This window comes from Bufo gargarizans, chromosome 7 (genome assembly GCF_014858855.1).
Source record: "Bufo gargarizans isolate SCDJY-AF-19 chromosome 7, ASM1485885v1, whole genome shotgun sequence".
NCBI lineage: Eukaryota > Metazoa > Chordata > Amphibia > Anura > Bufonidae > Bufo > Bufo gargarizans.
Window position 1 is genome coordinate 191,492,246 of NC_058086.1, and position 19,994 is coordinate 191,512,239.

The 19,994-nt window shown below is 45.0% G+C and overlaps 1 protein-coding gene across 2 annotated transcripts in view; it reads left to right on the top strand.

Moving 5' to 3' along the window:
• Nucleotides 1–19,994, top strand: part of PTPRG (protein tyrosine phosphatase receptor type G) — a 470,827-nt gene that overhangs the window by 401,110 nt on the left and 49,723 nt on the right. For both annotated transcript variants that reach the window (XM_044300597.1, XM_044300598.1), the window contains one exon: nt 16,374–16,465. In XM_044300597.1, the coding sequence (XP_044156532.1) occupies nt 16,374–16,465 (92 nt within the window). The remainder of the gene's footprint in view (nt 1–16,373; nt 16,466–19,994) is intronic.

Sequence of the window (19,994 nt, forward strand, 5' to 3'; positions counted from 1 at the left end):
TTCCATGACTCATATTAATGACCTTTGCTCAGGGATAGGTCATTAAAGGGGTTTTCTCACTTCAGTAAGTGGAATTCAGCATGTAGAGAAAGTTAATACAAGGCACTTACTAATGTATTGTGATTGTCCATATTGCTTCCTTTGCTGGCTGGATTCATTTTTCCATCACATTATACACTGCTCGTTTCCATGGTTACAGACCACCCTGCAATCCTTCAGTGATGGTCATGCTTGCACACTATAAGAAAAAGTGTCCGCCTCTCTGGTGGCCGGGACCATCGGAGCGCACATGGGCTAGTGCTTTTTCCTATAGTGTGCAAGCACGACCACCACTGACGGAAACGAGCAGTGTGAAATGTGATGGGAAAATGAATCCAGCCAGCGAAGGAAGCAATATGGATAATAAAAATACATTAGTAAGTGGCTTGTAGTAAGTTTCTCTACATGATAAATGCCATTTACTGAAGTGAGACAACCCCTTTAATATATCTGATCGGTGGGGGTCTGACTCCTGGAACCCCAACCAACCAAATGTTTTAGAAGAGGTTGTGGCGCTCCGGTGAGCTCTTCGTCCTCTTCCCAGGCCAGTGACGTCACGTTCATGGGTCACATGGCCGAGGCACAATTCAGTCCCATTCATGTGAATTTGGCCTGAGCTGCAATGCCAGGCAGACCCACTTTACGTTGTATGGCACTGTGATAAGACAGTGGCGCTCATCGCTGCACCACGGCCTCTTGAAACAGGTGATCGGTGGAGGTGCCGGCAATCGGACCCTCAACAATCAGATACTGATGACCTGTCCTGAGGAGAGACCATCAGTATTGAACTCCTGGAAAACATCTTAGAGTCTGCAGCCTCTGGATTTACACACTAATGTTTCTGTTCACTGACAGAAAGCAGAGCTCTTGAGGAACTGAAACACAACGCATATTAGAAAGGGACATAACTTTTCATAATACAATGTAGTCTTCAGCATAGGCCTGCAAAGCAGTTATAGACACCAAAACTACAGAAACTTGCCCGAAAAACCCGCGTTTTTTGTCATGCAGTTCTCACTACTGCCACATGTGAGTAGCCCCATAGACTTTGATTGGTTCTAAAAACATTGTGTGAATGTAGCCGAAGGCTCGTCCATTCAAGTGAATAGTGCGCTATAAAAGTGGGCATCCCTTAAAAATCATCATTTTTTTGTGTGTCCGATCGGTACACAGATGAGTTTTAGCTTAACTGTCTGAAAGAGACAGAAGGATCGGACAACATGGTGTTTTCACTACAAAAAAAGGCCCTTTACAGAAAAAAGGCCCTTTCCAAAAAAAAGGCCCTTTACAAAAAAAAAGGCCCTTTCCAAAAAAAAGGCCCTTTCCAAAAAAAAGGCCCTTTCCAAAAAAAGGCCCTTTCCCAAAAAAAAGGCCCTTTCCCAAAAAAAGGCCCTTTCCCAAAAAAAGGCCCTTTCCCAAAAAAAGGCCCTTTCCCAAAAAAGGCCCTTTCCCAAAAAAAGGCCCTTTCCCAAAAAAAGGCCCTTTCCCAAAAAAAGGCCCTTTCCCAAAAAAAGGCCCTTTCCCAAAAAAGGCCCTTTCCCAAAAAAAGGCCCTTTCCCAAAAAAAGGCCCTTTCCCAAAAAAAGGCCCTTTCCCAAAAAAAGGCCCTTTCCCAAAAAAAGGCCCTTTCCCAAAAAAAGGCCCTTTCCCAAAAAAAGGCCCTTTCCCAAAAAAAGGCCCTTTCCCAAAAAAAGGCCCTTTCCCAAAAAAAGGCCCTTTCCCAAAAAAAGGCCCTTTCATAATGATGTTAATATATTGAATTATTCTTTGGAATACAAAATGTCTCAGCAGGTGTTTTGTTTTCCATTAAATGTATCTGTTTTTGACCAATTTTAAAATGGATACATTTGAGGCTGAGTTCACACTTCAGTTATTTGCTCAGTTGTTGCTTCAGTTATTGTGAACCAGAACCAGCAGTGAAGCCTCCTCAGAGATCAGGTGTAATGGAAAGATTTCTTCCTGTTCCGTGTTTTTGACCCGCACCTGGTTTTGCCTCACAATAACCGATGGAAATAACTGACCAAATAACTGAAGTATGAACTCATGCACACAAACGTATTTTCTTTCCATGTCCGTTCCGTTTTTATTTGCATTCATTGCAATGAGTCCGCAAAAAAACAAAATTCCGTGTGTATTCAGTTATTCCATGTGTATTCCATTTCCGTATGTCCATTCCGAAAAAAAAAAAAGAACGTGCTATTATTTTCCGCATAACGGACAAGGATAGTACTGTTTTATTAGGGGCCAGCTGTTCCGTTCTGCAAAGTACGGAATGCACATTGACGTCATCCGTATTTTTTGCTGATCCATGTTTTGTGGACCGCAGAGTACATACGGTTGTGTGAATGAGCCCCAACAGGTGTGCACAAAGCATGCATAGGATTTCTCAGTTTTGCAATATGAAAATGCATGTTCTCTGCCCTGTGTCGGATCCATCATAAAAAATTGACAGTTTTGGAATGAATTCAGTTTCGGAGTCTTTGGAATTTTGAGCCGATTCTTTAGAATAAATAAAGCCAATTCCTTTTGTTCTGCCTTTTGCTCCTAGTGTCTCATGGACTCTTTGAGGTCTTGAGGAATAATAATGGGTGGTTTAGTTTTAAGCAATTTCTGTCTTTTAAGTAAACTGGAAATAATGGCATGATAATGTAACACCCCAGAGTGGTGTTACACTTCTGCACCTTGCTACTATCTTTTATGGTCTAACCTGCATGTCACCTATATATTTATTTCCAGGTCCCTCAACACTGTGCAGTTATAATAATGCAATGTAACTGTTCATGTAATGGGCCTGATTCACCAGCAGGTGGTATCAAACACAGCAGAACTATAGTTAGACAGAATGGAACTCACCATTCCATTCTCCCCCCCCCCCTTTGGTCAGAAGTGGGCCAGTCCTGCTTGCTACCAGAAGGAGGTGGGGCAGTTCTGGTTTGTGCTGGTTGCGACTCCATGTTGGAGCTGCCAGGTTTCTAACCTATTCCTTGACTGAAGAGAAGTCCGACTAAAAAGTGAAGTGCAGCATAAAGAAGAAGCCAAGTTACCAAGTCAGCTTTTCAGTACAGCAGAGTTGAGAGAAGGATAGAGCAGAGTTGAGTTTGCCTGCCAGTTTAATGCTAAAGCCTGCTGGAACCAAGACAAAGCCTGAAACTGTTTGGAGAAACGTTTATTCAAGTAAAGCTACTTTCACACTAGCGTTTTTACTGGATCCGGCAGGGTTCATCAAAAACGCTTCCATTACTGATAATACAACCATCGGCATCCGTTATGAACGGATCCGGTTGTATTATCTTTAACATACCCAAGACGGATCAGTCATGAACTCCATTGAAAGTCAATTGGGAACAGATCAGAGAAAACAGATCCGGCCCCATTGACTTGCATTGTGGTTCATGACTAATCCGCCTTGATCCGCATCCCAGGACGGAAAGCAAACCGCAGCATGCAGCGGTTTTCTCAGAACGTAACGGAATGCATTTTGGAGCGCTCCGTTCTGTTCAGTTATGTTTTTTCCGAATTGACAATGAATAGGGACTAAACAGAAGCGTTTTTTTTTCCAGTATTGAGACCCTATGACGGAACTCAATACCGGAAAACATTAACGCTAGTGTAAAAGTAACCTAAAACTGCCATTGAACTTCATCTCAAGGTCTGGACTCAAGTTATTTTTTCAAATCTCTTAATTATTCCTCCTATTTATTGCTTCAGAGCCAAAGCCTGGGATCCAGGTAGGAGCACCGTGACACACATAAAGAGACATTTTAGGCCGCAACATACCACTCGGCATTTCCTATACCTGGGATGCGTGTTGTAGGAGGGCCTTGGGGGGAGGTGCCCGTTGCTATAATATGTTGTCCTCCCTGCATTCATATCATTAAATATAAGGAAATCTGCTAATTAGATGCCTGCCGCTTGAATCCATGACAATGTTTTGACTCCCAGACGTAAATAAAATGCTCACCGCCGCTCTCATCGACTAATCAATGTCGGCAGCTTGTATTGATTCACATCTTTCTTTCTGCATTTGTCTGGATAATCATACCTTCGGAGCTCCTGCTTGTATGGGAAATCAAAAGTAAAAAAAGGGAATAAAGAAAAAAAAAAAAAAAGAGACAGTCATTTCATTTGGGATCTGAGCTGCGGCTGGGACTTTTGATGTTCTTAAGTAACCGCCCACAGTAGAAGGTGCCGTCTTTTCAAGTGGGCGTTTTGTTTGAGACTTGACGTTAAGACTCAGGATGTCTACCTTTTGTATTATTCGGCTTAATAAAGTCTATGCTGCCACTTCATTAGTGGGAATGAATATTTAATGATGTATAAATATGGCTGCTGCAAAGCCGCAAGAACGGATTTCCATCCCATGACTTATTTAAAAGGAATTTATTAATTGTTCGAGTCTCGCGTGCAACGTCCTGTTATCAGCAGGCGACGCTGTAAAATGATAATCCGGGGGGAGGAAGGGGTTAAGGAACATTAATGTAGAAAATGCACACAAATGTCCCATTAATTCCTCTATGCCTTTCGCACTATTCTTTGTTTTATTGTAATCACAAATATAAGAAATTCTTCTATATGTTTCCTAGGAGCCAACCCCTTCTTGATCACAAACCTTTGGCTGGCTGTAAGGCACCTGGCTGCAGCGGGGCCTCCCCCTCACCGCTCTGTCAGATGGCCAAAGGGGAGGAGTGGATTATTTAAAGGGGTTACATGTATAATGTCGAAAAAAATGAAAATCGTACATACCGTATTCTTGCCCTATAAGACACACCTAGGAGGACAATAAGAAAAAAATATGTCATTAGACCTCAGGTCAGACCACCAATCAGAACCCAAATGTTAATCAGACCTCAGCTCACAGCCCCAGTCAGACCCCCAATGTTAATCAGACCCTCAATCAGATCTCAGATCAGACCCCCAATGGTAATAAGACCCCAGATCAGATCCACAATCAGACCTCATCTTAGACCCCAATGTGAGTGATCCCCAATCAGACCTCAGATGAGAGCCCCAATATAAATAAGACCCCATTCAGACCTCAGATCAGCCCCCATGCCTCATATCATCAGCCCCATGCCTCATATCATCAGCCCCATGCCTCATATCATCAGCTCCCATGCTTCATATCATCAGCTCCCATGCCTCATATCATCAGCTCCCATGCCTCATATCAGCTCCCATGCCTCATATCATCAGCCCCCTTGCCTCATATCATCAGCCCCCATGCCTCATATCATCAGCCCCCATGCCTCATATCATCAGCCCCATGCTTCATATCATCAGCTCCCATGCCTCATATCATCAGCTCCCATGCCTCATATCATCAGCTCCCATGCCTCATATCATCAGCTCCCATGCCTCATATCATCAGCCCCCTTGCCTCATATCATCAGCCCCCTTGCCTCATATCATCAGCCCCCTTGCCTCATATCATCAGCCCCCTTGCCTCATATCATCAGCCCCCTTGCCTCATATCATCAGCCCCCTTGCCTCATATCATCAGCCCCCTTGCCTCATATCATCAGCCCCCTTGCCTCATATCATCAGCCCCCTTGCCTCATATCATCAGCCCCCTTGCCTCATATCATCAGCCCCCTTGCCTCATATCATCAGCCCCCTTGCCTCATATCATCAGCCCCCTTGCCTCATATCATCAGCCCCCTTGCCTCATATCATCAGCCCCCTTGCCTCATATCATCAGCCCCCTTGCCTCATATCATCAGCCCCCTTGCCTCATATCATCAGCCCCCTTGCCTCATATCATCAGCCCCCTTGCCTCATATCATCAGCCCCCTTGCCTCATATCATCAGCCCCCATGCCTCATATCATCAGCCCCCATGCCTCATATCATCAGCCCCCATGCCTCATATCATCAGCCCCCATGCCTCATATCATCAGCCCCATGCCTCATATCATCAGCCCCCATGCCTCATATCATCAGCCCCCATGCCTCATATCATCAGCCCCCATGCCTCATATCATCAGCCCCCATGCCTCATATCATCAGCCCCCATGCCTCATATCATCAGCCCCCATGCCTCATATCATCAGCCCCCATGCCTCATATCATCAGCCCCCATGCCTCATATCATCAGCCCCCTTGCCTCATATCATCAGCCCCCTTGCCTCATATCATCAGCCCCCTTGCCTCATATCATCAGCCCCCATGCCTCATATCATCAGCCCCCATGCCTCATATCATCAGCCCCCTTGCCTCATATCATCAGCCCCCTTGCCTCATATCATCAGCCCCCTTGCCTCATATCATCAGCCCCCTTGCCTCATATCATCAGCCCCCTTGCCTCATATCATCAGCCCCCTTGCCTCATATCATCAGCCCCCTTGCCTCATATCATCAGCCCCCTTGCCTCATATCATCAGCCCCCTTGCCTCATATTATCAGCCCCCTTGCCTCATATCATCAGCCCCCATGCCTCATATCATCAGCCCCCATGCCTCATCATCAGCCCCCTTGCCTCATATCATCAGCCCCCTTGCCTCATATCATCAGCCCCCTTGCCTCATATCATCAGCCCCCTTGCCTCATATCATCAGCCCCCTTGCCTCATATCATCAGCCCCCTTGCCTCATATCGCATAAAATAAAAAATCCACTTACCTCTCCTGCTCCGGACGCCACCTCCAGCGCTATCTCTTTTTCTTCCTGCTGTCGGCTGTGCTGTGACCCGATACGCCCTCAGCAGCCACAGCACAGCCGACAGCAGAGGAAACGGTGAGTACAGAGCTCAAGGAGCGCTGCATTCACCGCTTTCCGGTCCTCCTGCACTAATTATGGAAGCGCTCATTAGTATTCGCCCTATAAGATGCAGTGACATTTTTCCCCCACTTTGGGGGGGGGGGGGTGCATCTTGTAGGGTGAAAAAATACGGTAATCTAGTACATGACACTCTCTTTCTAACAACTTTAGAACCAGCCCTGTACCTCACATGGATCCAGAGATCTCCCCATTCATTGCTCCAATTGCTCTGCTAGATTTATTTCAAGCTGTCAGCTTACAGAGCGTGTCCTTTATGCTGCATCTATTGGCAGTTGAAGGATGCAAAAGAGCATTTGCTTCCGTCTCAGTGAGCAGGAAAAGGGAAAACAGCAGGTGGCGCTATACAGATAGATTTCATTGAATAACTCAGTGTCTATGTTACATTTTTAATTACATGCAATTACAAAAGTGTTCAGATCCAGGTGCTGGTTTAAAAACTGTAGAATATTTTTGTCGGGCAACTCCTATAAGGAATAGTAATGGAGAAATGCGCACAAAATGAATTTCCCATTAGTTCTTACCTTCTTTTCATAGTGTTCTTTCTTTTATCGTAATCAAAAATAGAAGGAATTCTTCTATAGGATTCACAGGAGACCTCCTCCTCTTATTGCAAACTTTGGTCTGGCTGTAAGGCACCTGGCTGCAGCAGGAGCTCTCCCCCACTGCTCTATCTGAAAGCCCCACCACTGCGTACTGTGATTATTGCCAAGCTATTTTAACCCTTCTCCTATCAGCTGATCAGTCATAGGACAAACTAATTGCTAAGGATATATTGCATTTTATACGGATGGTTGGGCAGTATGTGCCCCGGCCCCCAATCCGTCCCATTTTGGTCTCAAAGGATATTTCAATATTGAGATGATGTCAGAAAATTTGAGTCCTCAACAACTTTGAGAATGCTGCTGCAACCTTAACGGGGTTGTGTCATCTTAGACGTTGGTGGCGCATCGCTAGGATATGCCACTAATGTCAGGTGCTGGTCTCACACCTATCTCCAGAACAGAGCCCGGAGGTGAAGTGAACGTGTGATTCGTTTGAAAACTTTGTTTAGAATATGCGCTCCGTATCGCAATAAAATGTCATATCGCCACTAATCCTATATTGATGACCTATCTTGTGGGCATGTTATCAGTAGTTAATTCCCAGTAAACCCCTTTAAGTCCAACCCCTTAGCACCTGGGAACACCCCCTCAATCAGAGAGGTTTTCTTTTTGTACTACTTAAAGGCTATGTACACCTTCAGGGGCATTTTTTACGATTTACGTTTTACTTTTTTATTTTGAGCTACAAATCATATTATTTTTTTTTGTCAGTTGGCCTTTATTAAAATTGTTCAGCCGTGACTAAGATACAAGGGTTCAAAATCAGGCTGTTTGCAGGCTGTCACAGTCTGAATCTCTTCTCTCTGATCTCCTGACCTCATAAACAGTAATTGGTCAGTCGGTCTGATAAGAATTGAGCAATAATGAGGTCAGAAGATCAGAGCTACACCTGAGCCCTCAGATGACGGGATTCAAAGAAAACAGACTAAGGCTTCTTTCACACGAGCGTGTCCGGATGCGTTGTAGGTACCCAATTGCGTGAGTAGGTACCCAATTGCAGTCAGTTTAGACTGTGATTGCGTTCCGTTGTTCAGTTTTTATCGCGTGGGTTTTTATCGTGTTTTGCATGCGTGTGGTAAAAAACTGAATGTGGTACCCAGAACCGAACTTGTTCACAGAAGTTCAAGTTTGGGTTCAAGGTTGTGTAGATTGTATTATTTCCCCTTATAACATGGTTATAAGGGAAAATAATAGCATTCTGAATACAGAATGCATAGTAAAATAGTAAAATAGTGCTGGAGGGGTTAAAAAATAAAATAACTTTAACTCACCTTAATCCACCATCTCTTCTGTCTTCTTTGAGGAATAGGACGTTTGATGACGTCACTGCGCTCATCACGTGGTCCATCGCATGATCTTTTACCATGGTGATGGATCATGTGACGGACCATGTGATGATCACAGTGACGTCATCAAAGGTCCTTTTCCTGTGCACAGCAAAGAAGAAGACAGAAGAGAAGCCGGGCTGCGCGATCAAGTGGATTAAGGTGAGTGAATTTTTTTAATTTTTTTTTAACCCCTCCAGCCCTATTGTACTATGCATTCTGTATCAAGAATGATATTCTTTTCCCTTATAACCATGTTATAAGGGAAAATAATAATGATCGGGTCCACATCCCGATCGTCTCCTAGCAACTGTGCGTGAAAATCGCACCGCGTCTGCACTTGCTTGCGGGCCTGCGTTGCGTGAAAAACGCACAAAATAGAGCATGCTGCGATTTTCACGCAACGCACAAGTGATGCGTGAAAATCACTGCTTATCTGCACAGCCCCATAGAAATGAATGGGTCCGGATTCAGTGCGGGTGCAATGCGTTCACCTCACGCATTGAACCCGCGCGGGAAACTCGCCCATGTGAAAGGGGCCTAAAAGCTTGAAAACAGACCCTTTTTTTTAACCCCTGTATCTCCAGAAACAGCTGAAAATTTTTTGGGTAATAGTGACTAATAACTGAAAAAATGTAAAGGCGTCCGTAGCCTTTAAACAACACCAGTTTTGCATTCGGGATCTTTAGACAGTCCCACAAAAATCAGGACTTTTGGCAGGTGTCTTGTACTGCTCGGTCCAGCAGGTCACCGTGTAGCATAGGCCTTATACTTGGCACATTATGTACTACATATGAGACATCTAAGACGAATTGTAACTGTTCCTCAAGTGCCACATGCAATCTCTAGTGCCGGCCCAGATCCGTGAAGCTCTGTCACCCCGTATGACTAGTTCTTATGATTAATATACTGTATCTTGATAACGATTAATATGTTTTGCTCTTTCTGTTGTTTTGTGACAGCACAAGTGATTTCAGGCCTTGTACAGAACCTGGATTAAATCTCAAGTGATGTAACTTCACAATGGATTAACGTATCGCGGCCAACTTGTTATACTGCGTAGCTTCTGTACATGGTGTTTCTTACTGACACTGGAAAGGATAGGATTTGTTCTAACAGATGTGATGTTCCATCGTCGCTCCTCACTGTTGTACCCACTCCAGTATTTCCTCCCGTAGTTAAATGGAACAGATTGTAACGCTGATTGAATGCCGGACTCTAGAAGCCATTACAAAAGCAGAAAATAAAACCCTATCCAATTTTCTCTGGTTCCAATATGTTTCCCATCACGGAGTAAAAGGACTTTTTACGCGACCTTCACCTCGTGCTTCTATTTCCAGGCTGTACAAGATATTCTCAAAACCTTTTTTCGGCTTGCTGTTCTGCTGCCAGATTGCACAGTTTTCTACGTCAAAAAGTCTTTAAGCTCATGAGACAAACTTTATTAGAAGTTTGAGATAGGTCCATGGAGGAGAAACATCACCCCAGATGTATAGGACAGAGGCATAACTGCACCTCATTGTAACATCTGTCATGTTGCCACCACCCACCATGTGTCATTTAGAATACTGGTGCCATCTTGTGTGGCAGGGGAGCCATTGGGTCATCTCATGCACCAGGGCAAATGTTCAACTACAACCTTTACACGCCCTATAGCTCCACTGCTTGAATGTCATGGATTTTCTCTCTTCATTGCTATCTGGGTTCACATTAGAATTTAAGGAAATACTAAATGTAGACATTATACAAAGTAATAAATCCAGTAGTTCCTTAGTATACCTCCAGGAGGATACTGTTCTGCCTGATGCTTCCTTAACGTTTACCTGAAGGTACACTGTAATTTCCCTCTCCCTATCGACTCTTAATTAGTGTAAAGGTCATATTCCAATCAAGACTAAACAATATATAAAGAAATCTTGTATATGTGTCATAGAAGATCAGTCATCTCCTCCTCTTCCCCATTCAGTTTCTGGCTGTAAGATAACTGGCTGCAGCTGTAGCCTCCCTGCTGTATCCTGTCTTCAATAGGAGACGAGATGAAACCGTGGCCAATTTTATAAGCTCTACCCTTGGTCATTTTCCGGCTGAAGATCAGCCATGTCCTACCTTCTCTTCCTTCCCATTCAATTTCTGGCTGTAAGATAACTGGCTGCAGCAGGAGCCTCCTTGCTGTACCTGGTCTTCAATAGGAGACAAGATAAAACCCTGGTCGATTTGATAAGCTCTACTCTTGATCATTTTCCAGCTGAAGATCAGCCATGTCCTCCCTCCTCCCCGTTCAGTTTCTGGCTGTAAGATAACTGGCTGCAGCTGTAGCCTCCCTGCTGTACCTGGTCTTCAATAGGAGACGAGGTGAAACCCTGGCCAATTTTATAAGCTCTACCCTTGGTCATTTTCCGGCTGAAAATAAAAGTGCTCGCTTAAATTTTTAATTTTTCGATTTTCTATTAATTTATTTTAGTTTTGCAATTCATCCATCTATATTTCTAATAGACCTTCAGCTATCTGGAGCTGGTGTTTCTATCCCAAAAAACCTCAGGTGTGAAAAACACTGCTAAAAACTCAAAAGTGCAGAAAAACTTCAGCAAAAACCTAAGGCTACTTTGACACTAGCGGTTTAGTTTTCCGGTATTGATCCATCATAGGGGCTCAATACCGGAAAAAAAAAAAAACGCTTCCGTTTTGTTCCCATTCATTGTCAATGGGGACAAAACTGAACTGAACAGAATGCAATGCTCCAAAATGCATTCCGTTCCGTTCACATACCGGAGAGCAAACCGCAACATGTTGTAGTTAGCCTTCCATCCTGGGATGCGGAGCAAGACTGATCCGTCATGACCCCCAATGCAAGACAATGGAGACGGATCCGTTTTCTCTGCCACAATAGAAATCCGTCTTGGCTATGTTAAAGATAATACAACCAGACCTGTTCATAACGGATGCAGACGCTTGTATTATCAGTAACAGATGCGTTTTTGCTGAACCCTGCCGGATCCAGTAAAAACGCTAGTGTGAAAGTAGCCTAAAAAACCTATATGTCAAATCCACCCTTAGGCCTCATGCACACGACCGTTTTTCGGGTCCGCATCCGAGCCGCAGTTTTTGCGGCTCGGGTGTGGACCCATTCACTTCAATGGGGCCGCAAAAGATGCGGACAGCACTCAGTGTGCTGTCCGCATCCGTTGCTCCGTTCCAAGGCCCCGCAAAAAAATTATAGCATGTCCTATTCTTGTCCGTTTTGCAGACAAGAATAGGCATGTCTACAATGGGCCACCCGTTCCGTTCCGCAAATTGCGGAAGGCACACGGGAGGCTTCCGTTATGTGCGTATCCGCGGTTTGCGGACCGCAAAAAATGGAACGGTCGTGTGCATGAGGCCTTATGTTTCATACACAGGGCAGAACCTGGATAGTGACATGGAGTTCCATAAGGATTGGTATCCCTGAACTCTGTCTGCCTCTTAAATGGGTCTTTCACGTTTTTGATGTTTTTACAGACCTGTGGTGATGATCATAATGATCCCTGCTGCTGGGTTTTGGTTCTAGATCCCAGGTCTGCAGGTCCAGGGTCTTTACGTGTCAACACCCAGTTTGACGTGAGCTACATGACAACTGCCGTCAATCAATGGCCACAGCGGTCACAAGCTCTACATCAAACCGGATGTTGACCCAGGGAGACGCGGGATTAGGCAAGTAGGATCACCACCAGCCATGCTGTGAGGTCTGTAGAAAAGGACCACAAAAGTCAAGAACCCCTTTAAGATGCCTTCATATGACAATATATTACATTACACCCATACACTTCTATGGTTATGTTATGGCCCTGTGTAACTCGGAGGTTAAATGGGGCAATTATATGTCCGTGCGAATGAGCATTTCCTGTCCCCTCTGATGACGTCTGTTTTAGTAACGACCGTACTTGCATTTCCCATGTAATAATAATTCTGTAGCTTATATTCTTATGTCTCTGTCTCGTCATTCCTTTAGTATTCCTGCTAGAATTTATGAATGAATTGTGAACCGTTTGCCATAAAGGTCCAGATGGGTGTTATCAGTTAGGGGTGGCATCAGCGCTGCCAGTATTAGACCCCCCCTCCCCCCCAAACTGGTAACATCCATCTGGACCTTCATTGCAAACAGCTAGTAGCAGGACTAATAGAGGAACGGTACAACATAAAGCCATAAGAATAGATGCTCCAGAATTGTTATTACATGGGAGATGGAAGTAGACATCAGGAGAGGGGAGAGGTCCTCTTTAAATCTGTTGAAACCAAAATTGTAATGCACACGTAATATTACCATTCTCCACCTCGTTCAAGAAAAAAAAAAAAGGTAATTAAGTGAACATTAAATGAATACACCTGAAATACGTTGCTTCCACTGGGAAAGAACAGCAGCTGCATTATTGACTTGTAAAGAGGTTGGATAGTGCAGCAGGAATATTAGTTTTGTTTCTCATAATAAAAGTGCTTAAAAAAAGTCTGAGCGCTGAGTATAAGCAGTCGCCGAAATGTCCGTCTAACAACTTAGGCGTCGTTTATTGGAATTCAAAGTACGGCATTATCTCAGAAAATTGTAATAATTGCCTAAAACCCAGTTAAAGGTTTTTTACTTAACTGCCACCTGAGGTCGTCCAATTCATTAGCTGGTGAGATTACGAGATGTTGGATGTGCGCCTTCCTAACATCAATTCTAATGAAGCAAATTTGTTTTAAAAGTCGGCCTTCTTGAGCAGCGAGGGGCAGGACCGGCCAATCAAGAGACTCCCCCTCCCTCTGGAATGACAGGACCAGACATCTTGCCTGGCACTGCGCCAAGTGGCACCTCAAGTGCATAGGACCTGCTGCTACCTGAGCAGTGCAGATGCTTGCTGTGCATGCGCAGCGCCACTTCCGGATGTACCCAGACCTCAGTGGCGCATGCACAGTCGGCATCTGCACTGCTCAGGAAGAAGCGCCAGATCCTCTCTGCTTGGAGTAACAGTTCAGGGGTGTGATTCACAGGGCAAGGTGAGATGTCTGGCCCTGTCCATCACGGGGGGGTCAGTCCCTAGATGCTCCAGGAGGCAGATTTTTGAATGAATTTGATTTATTAGAATCAATTCTCTCATCTCTAATTATAACTTATCCTAAAGCAGATACTTAAGCTGGCCATACACATTAAGGGCGCCTTCAGATGACCCTAGGGTTTTGCGGTCTGCAATTTTCAGATCTGCAAAAACACGGATACCGGCCCTTGTGCTTTCTGCAGTTTGCGGACCGCACATGGCCGGCACTATGATAGAAATGCCTATTCTTGTCCGCAATTGTGGGCAAGAATAGGACATGCTCTATCTTTTTTGCGGGGTCGCGGAACGGAACTACAGTGTGCTTTCCGCATCTTTTGCAGCCCCATTGAAATGAATGGGTCCGCACCCGTTCTGCAAAGTTGTGGAACAGATGTGAACCCATTCATACGGTCGTCTGAATGAGCCCTAAATTTATGTAGGTTAAATCTGCTGATTTCGCCAGGACCGGCCGGCCGACCATCTGGGGGGCCTTCTGATGGCAGAAAAGGGTTGGGCATATTGGATTTCAACAGGCCTGATTCTTTTGTTGGCCAGAGGTGTCTGGCAGCTGAGCCGAGCATGCGTGTGCATGGGAGGATTGGGGGGGTAGCGGTCCGCCAGAAAAGCTTTCGGCCAACATAAGTACGGCCAGCTTTACTGTACAAAATTTTACTACGGTCACTCAGCTCACGGACTGAAGAAGTCCTTACATAGAGTGGTGTTCAAACTGATCTACCCATGATCATCATGTCTATGGTACCAAAACGATTGCTTTTGACCCTTGGTACGTAATCCAACATGCTTCAATATTTTGGGGGCCACAGTTCTAGAAGAAAATTGATGAATGTGGAGGTTCATGTAAATGTCAATTTTTTTAAAAATAAAAAGCTGCATTATTGCAAATTTCATGTGGCTCCTTTAAAGGGAGTGTCCACCCTCTTTTAGTCATTAGTGAATGGATATCAATGGCCGTTAATATTAACAAGATGTCGAAATCCTATCCAAAATTATGTTTCATTTCTGTCTGTAACATACTGGAAGTGCACTAGAGAAGAAGCTGCAGGTGCTGCCCAGCACTCATATATTCGGAAGGGGTTGTCCCCCGTCTGTTTGTCATTAGTGAATTCATTTGATTGGCCATTATAGATACTAACAAGGTGATGTTCCATTCCTGTCTGTAACGTACGGGTAGTGCACTAGAGAAGAAGCTGTAGATCCTATGCAGCACTCGTATATTCAGAATGGCAGCACTTACTGCATAGCTGTGATGATGGATGGAAACAATTTACCTATATAAAGAACCCTAATGAGTATTTAAAGGAAACCTGTCACCATGATTTTGCGCATAGAGCTGGAGACATGGGTTGCTAGATGGCCGCTAGCACATCTGCAGTCCCCAGTCCCCATAGCTCTGTGTGCTTTTATTGTGTTAAAAAACAGTTTTGATTGATATGCAAATGACCTGATATGAGTCCTGTAGCCGGAGATGAGTCCAGCGGAAAGGAGCCCAGCACCGCCCCGCGTCCTCCGAATCTCCTCCTTGCTGGCTGACGTCAGAGCTGGAGCGCCGAAATCTCGCGATGTGCGAGCTAGCGCATGCGCAGTGTCGGCATCATGTTCATTCCCTATACTGGCATCAGCACAGGGAACGAACTACGCATGCGCTAGCTCGCGCATCGCGAGATTTCGGCGCTCCAGCTCTGTGACGTCAGCCAGCGAGGAGGAGATTCGGAGGACGCGGGGCGGTGCTGGGCTCCTTTCCGCTGGACTCATCTCTGGCTACAGGACTCATATCAGGTCATTTGCATATCAATCAAAACAGTTTTTTAACACAATAAAAGCACACAGAGCTATGGGGACTGGATATTGCAGATGTGCTAGCGGCCATCTAGCAGCCCATGTCCCCAGCTCTATGCGCAAAATCCTGGTGACAGGTTTCCTTTAAACAAAAAAATATATATTACTTGGTGAAAAATCTAATCCTAGGTCCATTTTGAGGAGCGCCACTTTTTTGGGATCATATTTTATAGCATGTCAGTACAGGGCACCATATTTATCCATATCCTCCTGCAAACCTTCTTGAAAAATCTCAGCTGCTGGTTACCACCACTGGGGGGCGCTATCTGTATACAGTTGTCTGCTTTTCCAATGACCTGATTAGAATAAGCGTACATAGTGACCCCTAATGTCAGCCGCAGGTAATGCAGATTATGTGTGATCAGCTGAAGAATGGTGCTCTGTCCTGGAGCACTGGAGCCGTGGGGGGAAACGCACCGGATGGTTTCTACTGCTGATAATTATAGAACTTTTTAAAGGAGTTGTGTGGTATTATTAAACATAGCTGCTTTCTTCTGAAAATAGCGCCACCCTTGTGTACAGGTTGTGTGTGTTATTACTACTAAGCACCATTCAATTCAATGGAGCTGAACTGCAGTACCAGATGCAGCCTATGAGCACGTGTGGCGCTGTTTTTTTTTTTTGTTTTTTTGTTTTTTGTTTGCTAATCCTGTAGGATTTCTTTAAGTTGACGAATATAAAGGTAAATCTTGATGGGTTATTAATCCGGTCTTCTTGTTCCTTCCCCGCAGATGACATGGAAGCTATTTCAGTCAAGCAGTTTGTTAAACACATCAGTGAGCTCTACTCCAACAACCAGCATGGATTCTCCGAGGAATTTGAGGTAATTTTGTGTGTTAAATGCAAATAAAGTTTATTACAAAAAAAATATATACAAATATGTAAAAAAAAATTATGCAGATCTGACGTTTCGGTGATTAATATATGTGGCCTTTTTTACGGCGCCATTTACCTTATGGCGCTCACGAGCCTCAGTAAATTCTCTTTGTCTTCAGTCATTTCGGCTGCGGTTAAGTGAGATGCGCTGTCATGCTGTAAACGGCTGGAGCTGAATGCAGATGTGACCCACACATGGCCGATCTGGGGCCTGGCGTCACAAGAGGTTCTTCAGCCTAACAATTGAAGAATGGTGCTGCCTGATAAATGCTCCTTTCATACATATTCTCTGACCATTGCCAAACGCCTGGCCGGTCACAGCAGGAATGAGCCGCCGAAAATGGATGTTAATGAAAGGAGCAGCAAAGGAAGAAGGGAGAAGGTTTTATGTGTTTGTTTATTTATATTTACCTTTCTAAAGAAGTCATTGGAAGGAATGGATTGTGTTCTATTGTGTTGTAAATAAATGTAACTCTCCAAACAGAAGAAAGGACTGTAGGGATGGATGGATCGATAGAGGTGGATCCAGAAATATGTTGGATGGGATATGGATCTAGACAGAGACGGGTTGGGGTACGGGATAAAGAGGGATGTGGACTGGGATATGGGATACAGGCACATACGGATCGGGATACAGGTAGATGTGGACTGGGATCCGGGATACAGATAGATGCAGAGCGGGATACGGGCGGATGTGGAATGGGATCCAGGGTACAGGCAGATGCAGACCAGGATACGGATTGGGATATGGATCCAGACGGGTCAGGGTACAGGATAAAGACTGACATGGACTTAGGATATGGGATACAGGCACATACTGGATCGGGATACAGGCATATGTGGACTGGGATTCGGGATACAGGCCGATGTGGACCAGGATGCAGGCTACAGATAGATGCGGAGCGGGATACGGGCGGATGTGGAATGGGATCCAGGGTACAGGCAGATGCAGACCAGGATATGGATCCAGACGGGTCAGGGTACGGGACAAAGAGGGACATGGACTTGGGATATGGGATACAGGCACATACGGACCGGGATACAGGCAGATTGGGATATGGCTCCAGACAGCTATGGACCACAGAACAGGATCCAGATGGATGCGGAACAGAATAGAGCAGGGGGTCGGCAACCTTAGTCACTCCAGCTGTTCTGAAACTGCAACTCCCAGCATGCTCCATTCATTTCTATGAGAGTTCTGAGAAGAGCAGAGCAAGTATGCATGCTGGGAGTTGTAGTTTCACAACACCTGGAGTGCCGGAGGTTGCCTACCCCTGGAATAGAGGATTCAGACAGATGCTAACTGGGATACAGGATACAGACAGAAAGGACTGGGATACAGGATATGGATCCAGATCCAGACATTCTCACGACCACTTTAAAGGGAACCTGTCACCTGGGATTTTGGGTATAGAGCTGAGGACATGGGTTGCTAGATGGCCGCTAGCACATCCGCAATACACAGTCCCCATAGCTCTGTGTGCTTTTATTGTGTAAAAAAAAAACTATTTGATACATATTATATCATATAAAAGCCACATAACGTTTTACTTAAACATTTAAGCTGAAAAGCTGAAACCTATCACCTCTACCATGTGAAGGGGCCCCTGCACTGTATGGGTCACAGATCTCCTATCTGCTGACCCCCACTATCCAGCGAGGCTCTGTAACCCCCACCCTCCGCAGACTGTTCTTCCTGCTAATTGAGCCCTGGATGTATTTGGCCGATGCAGCTAATTTGGCTGACTGAGCAGCAGTAACAGTGATGATCGTATTCAGGACGAGCCCTCATTGTCCAGGGAGCGGGATGTGATCAGGCTGATCACATGCATCGCCGTCCCCTCCATTATTTATGAGGCCCAGGTCCCCGGCGCTGTATCTCACAGCTGCTTTTGACACCATTTAATTATTCAAAATAATCAGCGGCACATCTCTGGACTTGAGCCGGCTCTAATTAGGGCCAGGCTTTGTGCGGTGTCAAGTAATCTGTACGGTGTAGTTACTGCAAGTGTGTGCATCCTCAGTGTATGTATGTGATGGGAGCTGGCATCGCTTGTAGTGTCTTACACTCATGTGGATCGAAATATGGCATCCATAATGGCCCCTACCAAGGGGTGGACTTTAGTACCATGCAAACCTGGCAAATGCTTGGGGCCCCTGCTGGCTATAATCAATTGGTTGGAGAAAAAAAACAAAAACTAAGGCCTCATGCACACGACCGTTGTGTGCATCCGTGTCCGTTGTTCCGTTTTCTGTGATTTTCTGCGGACCCATTGACTTTCAATGGGTCCGTTGAAAACTCGGAAAATGCACTGTTTGTCATCCGCGTCTGTGATCCGTGTTTCCTGTCCGTCAAAAAAATAGGACCTGTCCTATTTTTTTTCACGGACAACGGTTCGCGGGCCCATTCAAGTCAATGGGTCCGTGAAAAAACACGGAGGCACACAAGATTGTCATCCGTGTCCGTTTTTTTTCTATCATTTTCAAGGCAAACTTGACTTAGATTTTTTTTTTTTCACTTTTCTGGTCTGGTGATCCTCCAAAAATCAAGGAAGAAAAAACGGACACGGATCACAGAACAACGGAACCCCGTTTTGTGGACGGTAAAAAAATACTGTCGTGTGCATGAGGCCTAAACCAGAGACGGACATGCTGCCTGAGCAACTGGTTCAGCTGCACAGGTGCCCAGCATGGGAGGGGGCTCCTTTCCTGTACAGCAGTAGCACAAGTTACTAGGCTGCACCACTAAGCAGAGAGTGGGACTTAGCAGATAAGCGGGGGCAGAGCTTAGCCGTAGATCAGGGACCCTAGACATAAATTTGCTATGCCGAATCCACCTCGGCCCGTACAAAAAAATACATGTGTCTTGTCAAAGATTTCATGAAGAATCCACATTAGAAAAAAGGAAAATGTTATAGACGTATCCTCACTTACCATGGCTGCTGCGTATATATGGTGTCAGACCCATGGAGACTCCCAAGGATCCATACACGTGGCACTACCATATATATGGCCACTTAGACTGGCAAAATTTGTTTTGCTGATTCTGGGAGGGATTCCAGTTAGGGGACTATTCACGCTAGGTTTGACATACGCAGTCGGCACATACAGCATGCCAGCGTAAGGCTCGGACATATACACTTGTATGCCATACGTTGGAAATAAAAAGAAGAACAAGAAAACCCCTTCTGTTTTGTAGGATTTCTCTGTTTGAAAAAAATAACAAAACGCAGATCATTTTTTGTCCGTTTTTTGCTGTGGATTTCACCCAATGCACTGCAAAGGGGGAAATCCGCAGCATATTTGAGTTGATGTGCTGCAGAATTTTTGTCAGTGTGTAGGCGTCTAATAATGTAAATTGCTACGTGAAGATTTCGCACCATTTCAGAAACTGGTCAAAACCTACATTTCCAGTTTTTGCTTGGAGTTCTACTTTACTTCAGAGGCATGAGTTGAAACCCCTGGACCTCAATCTG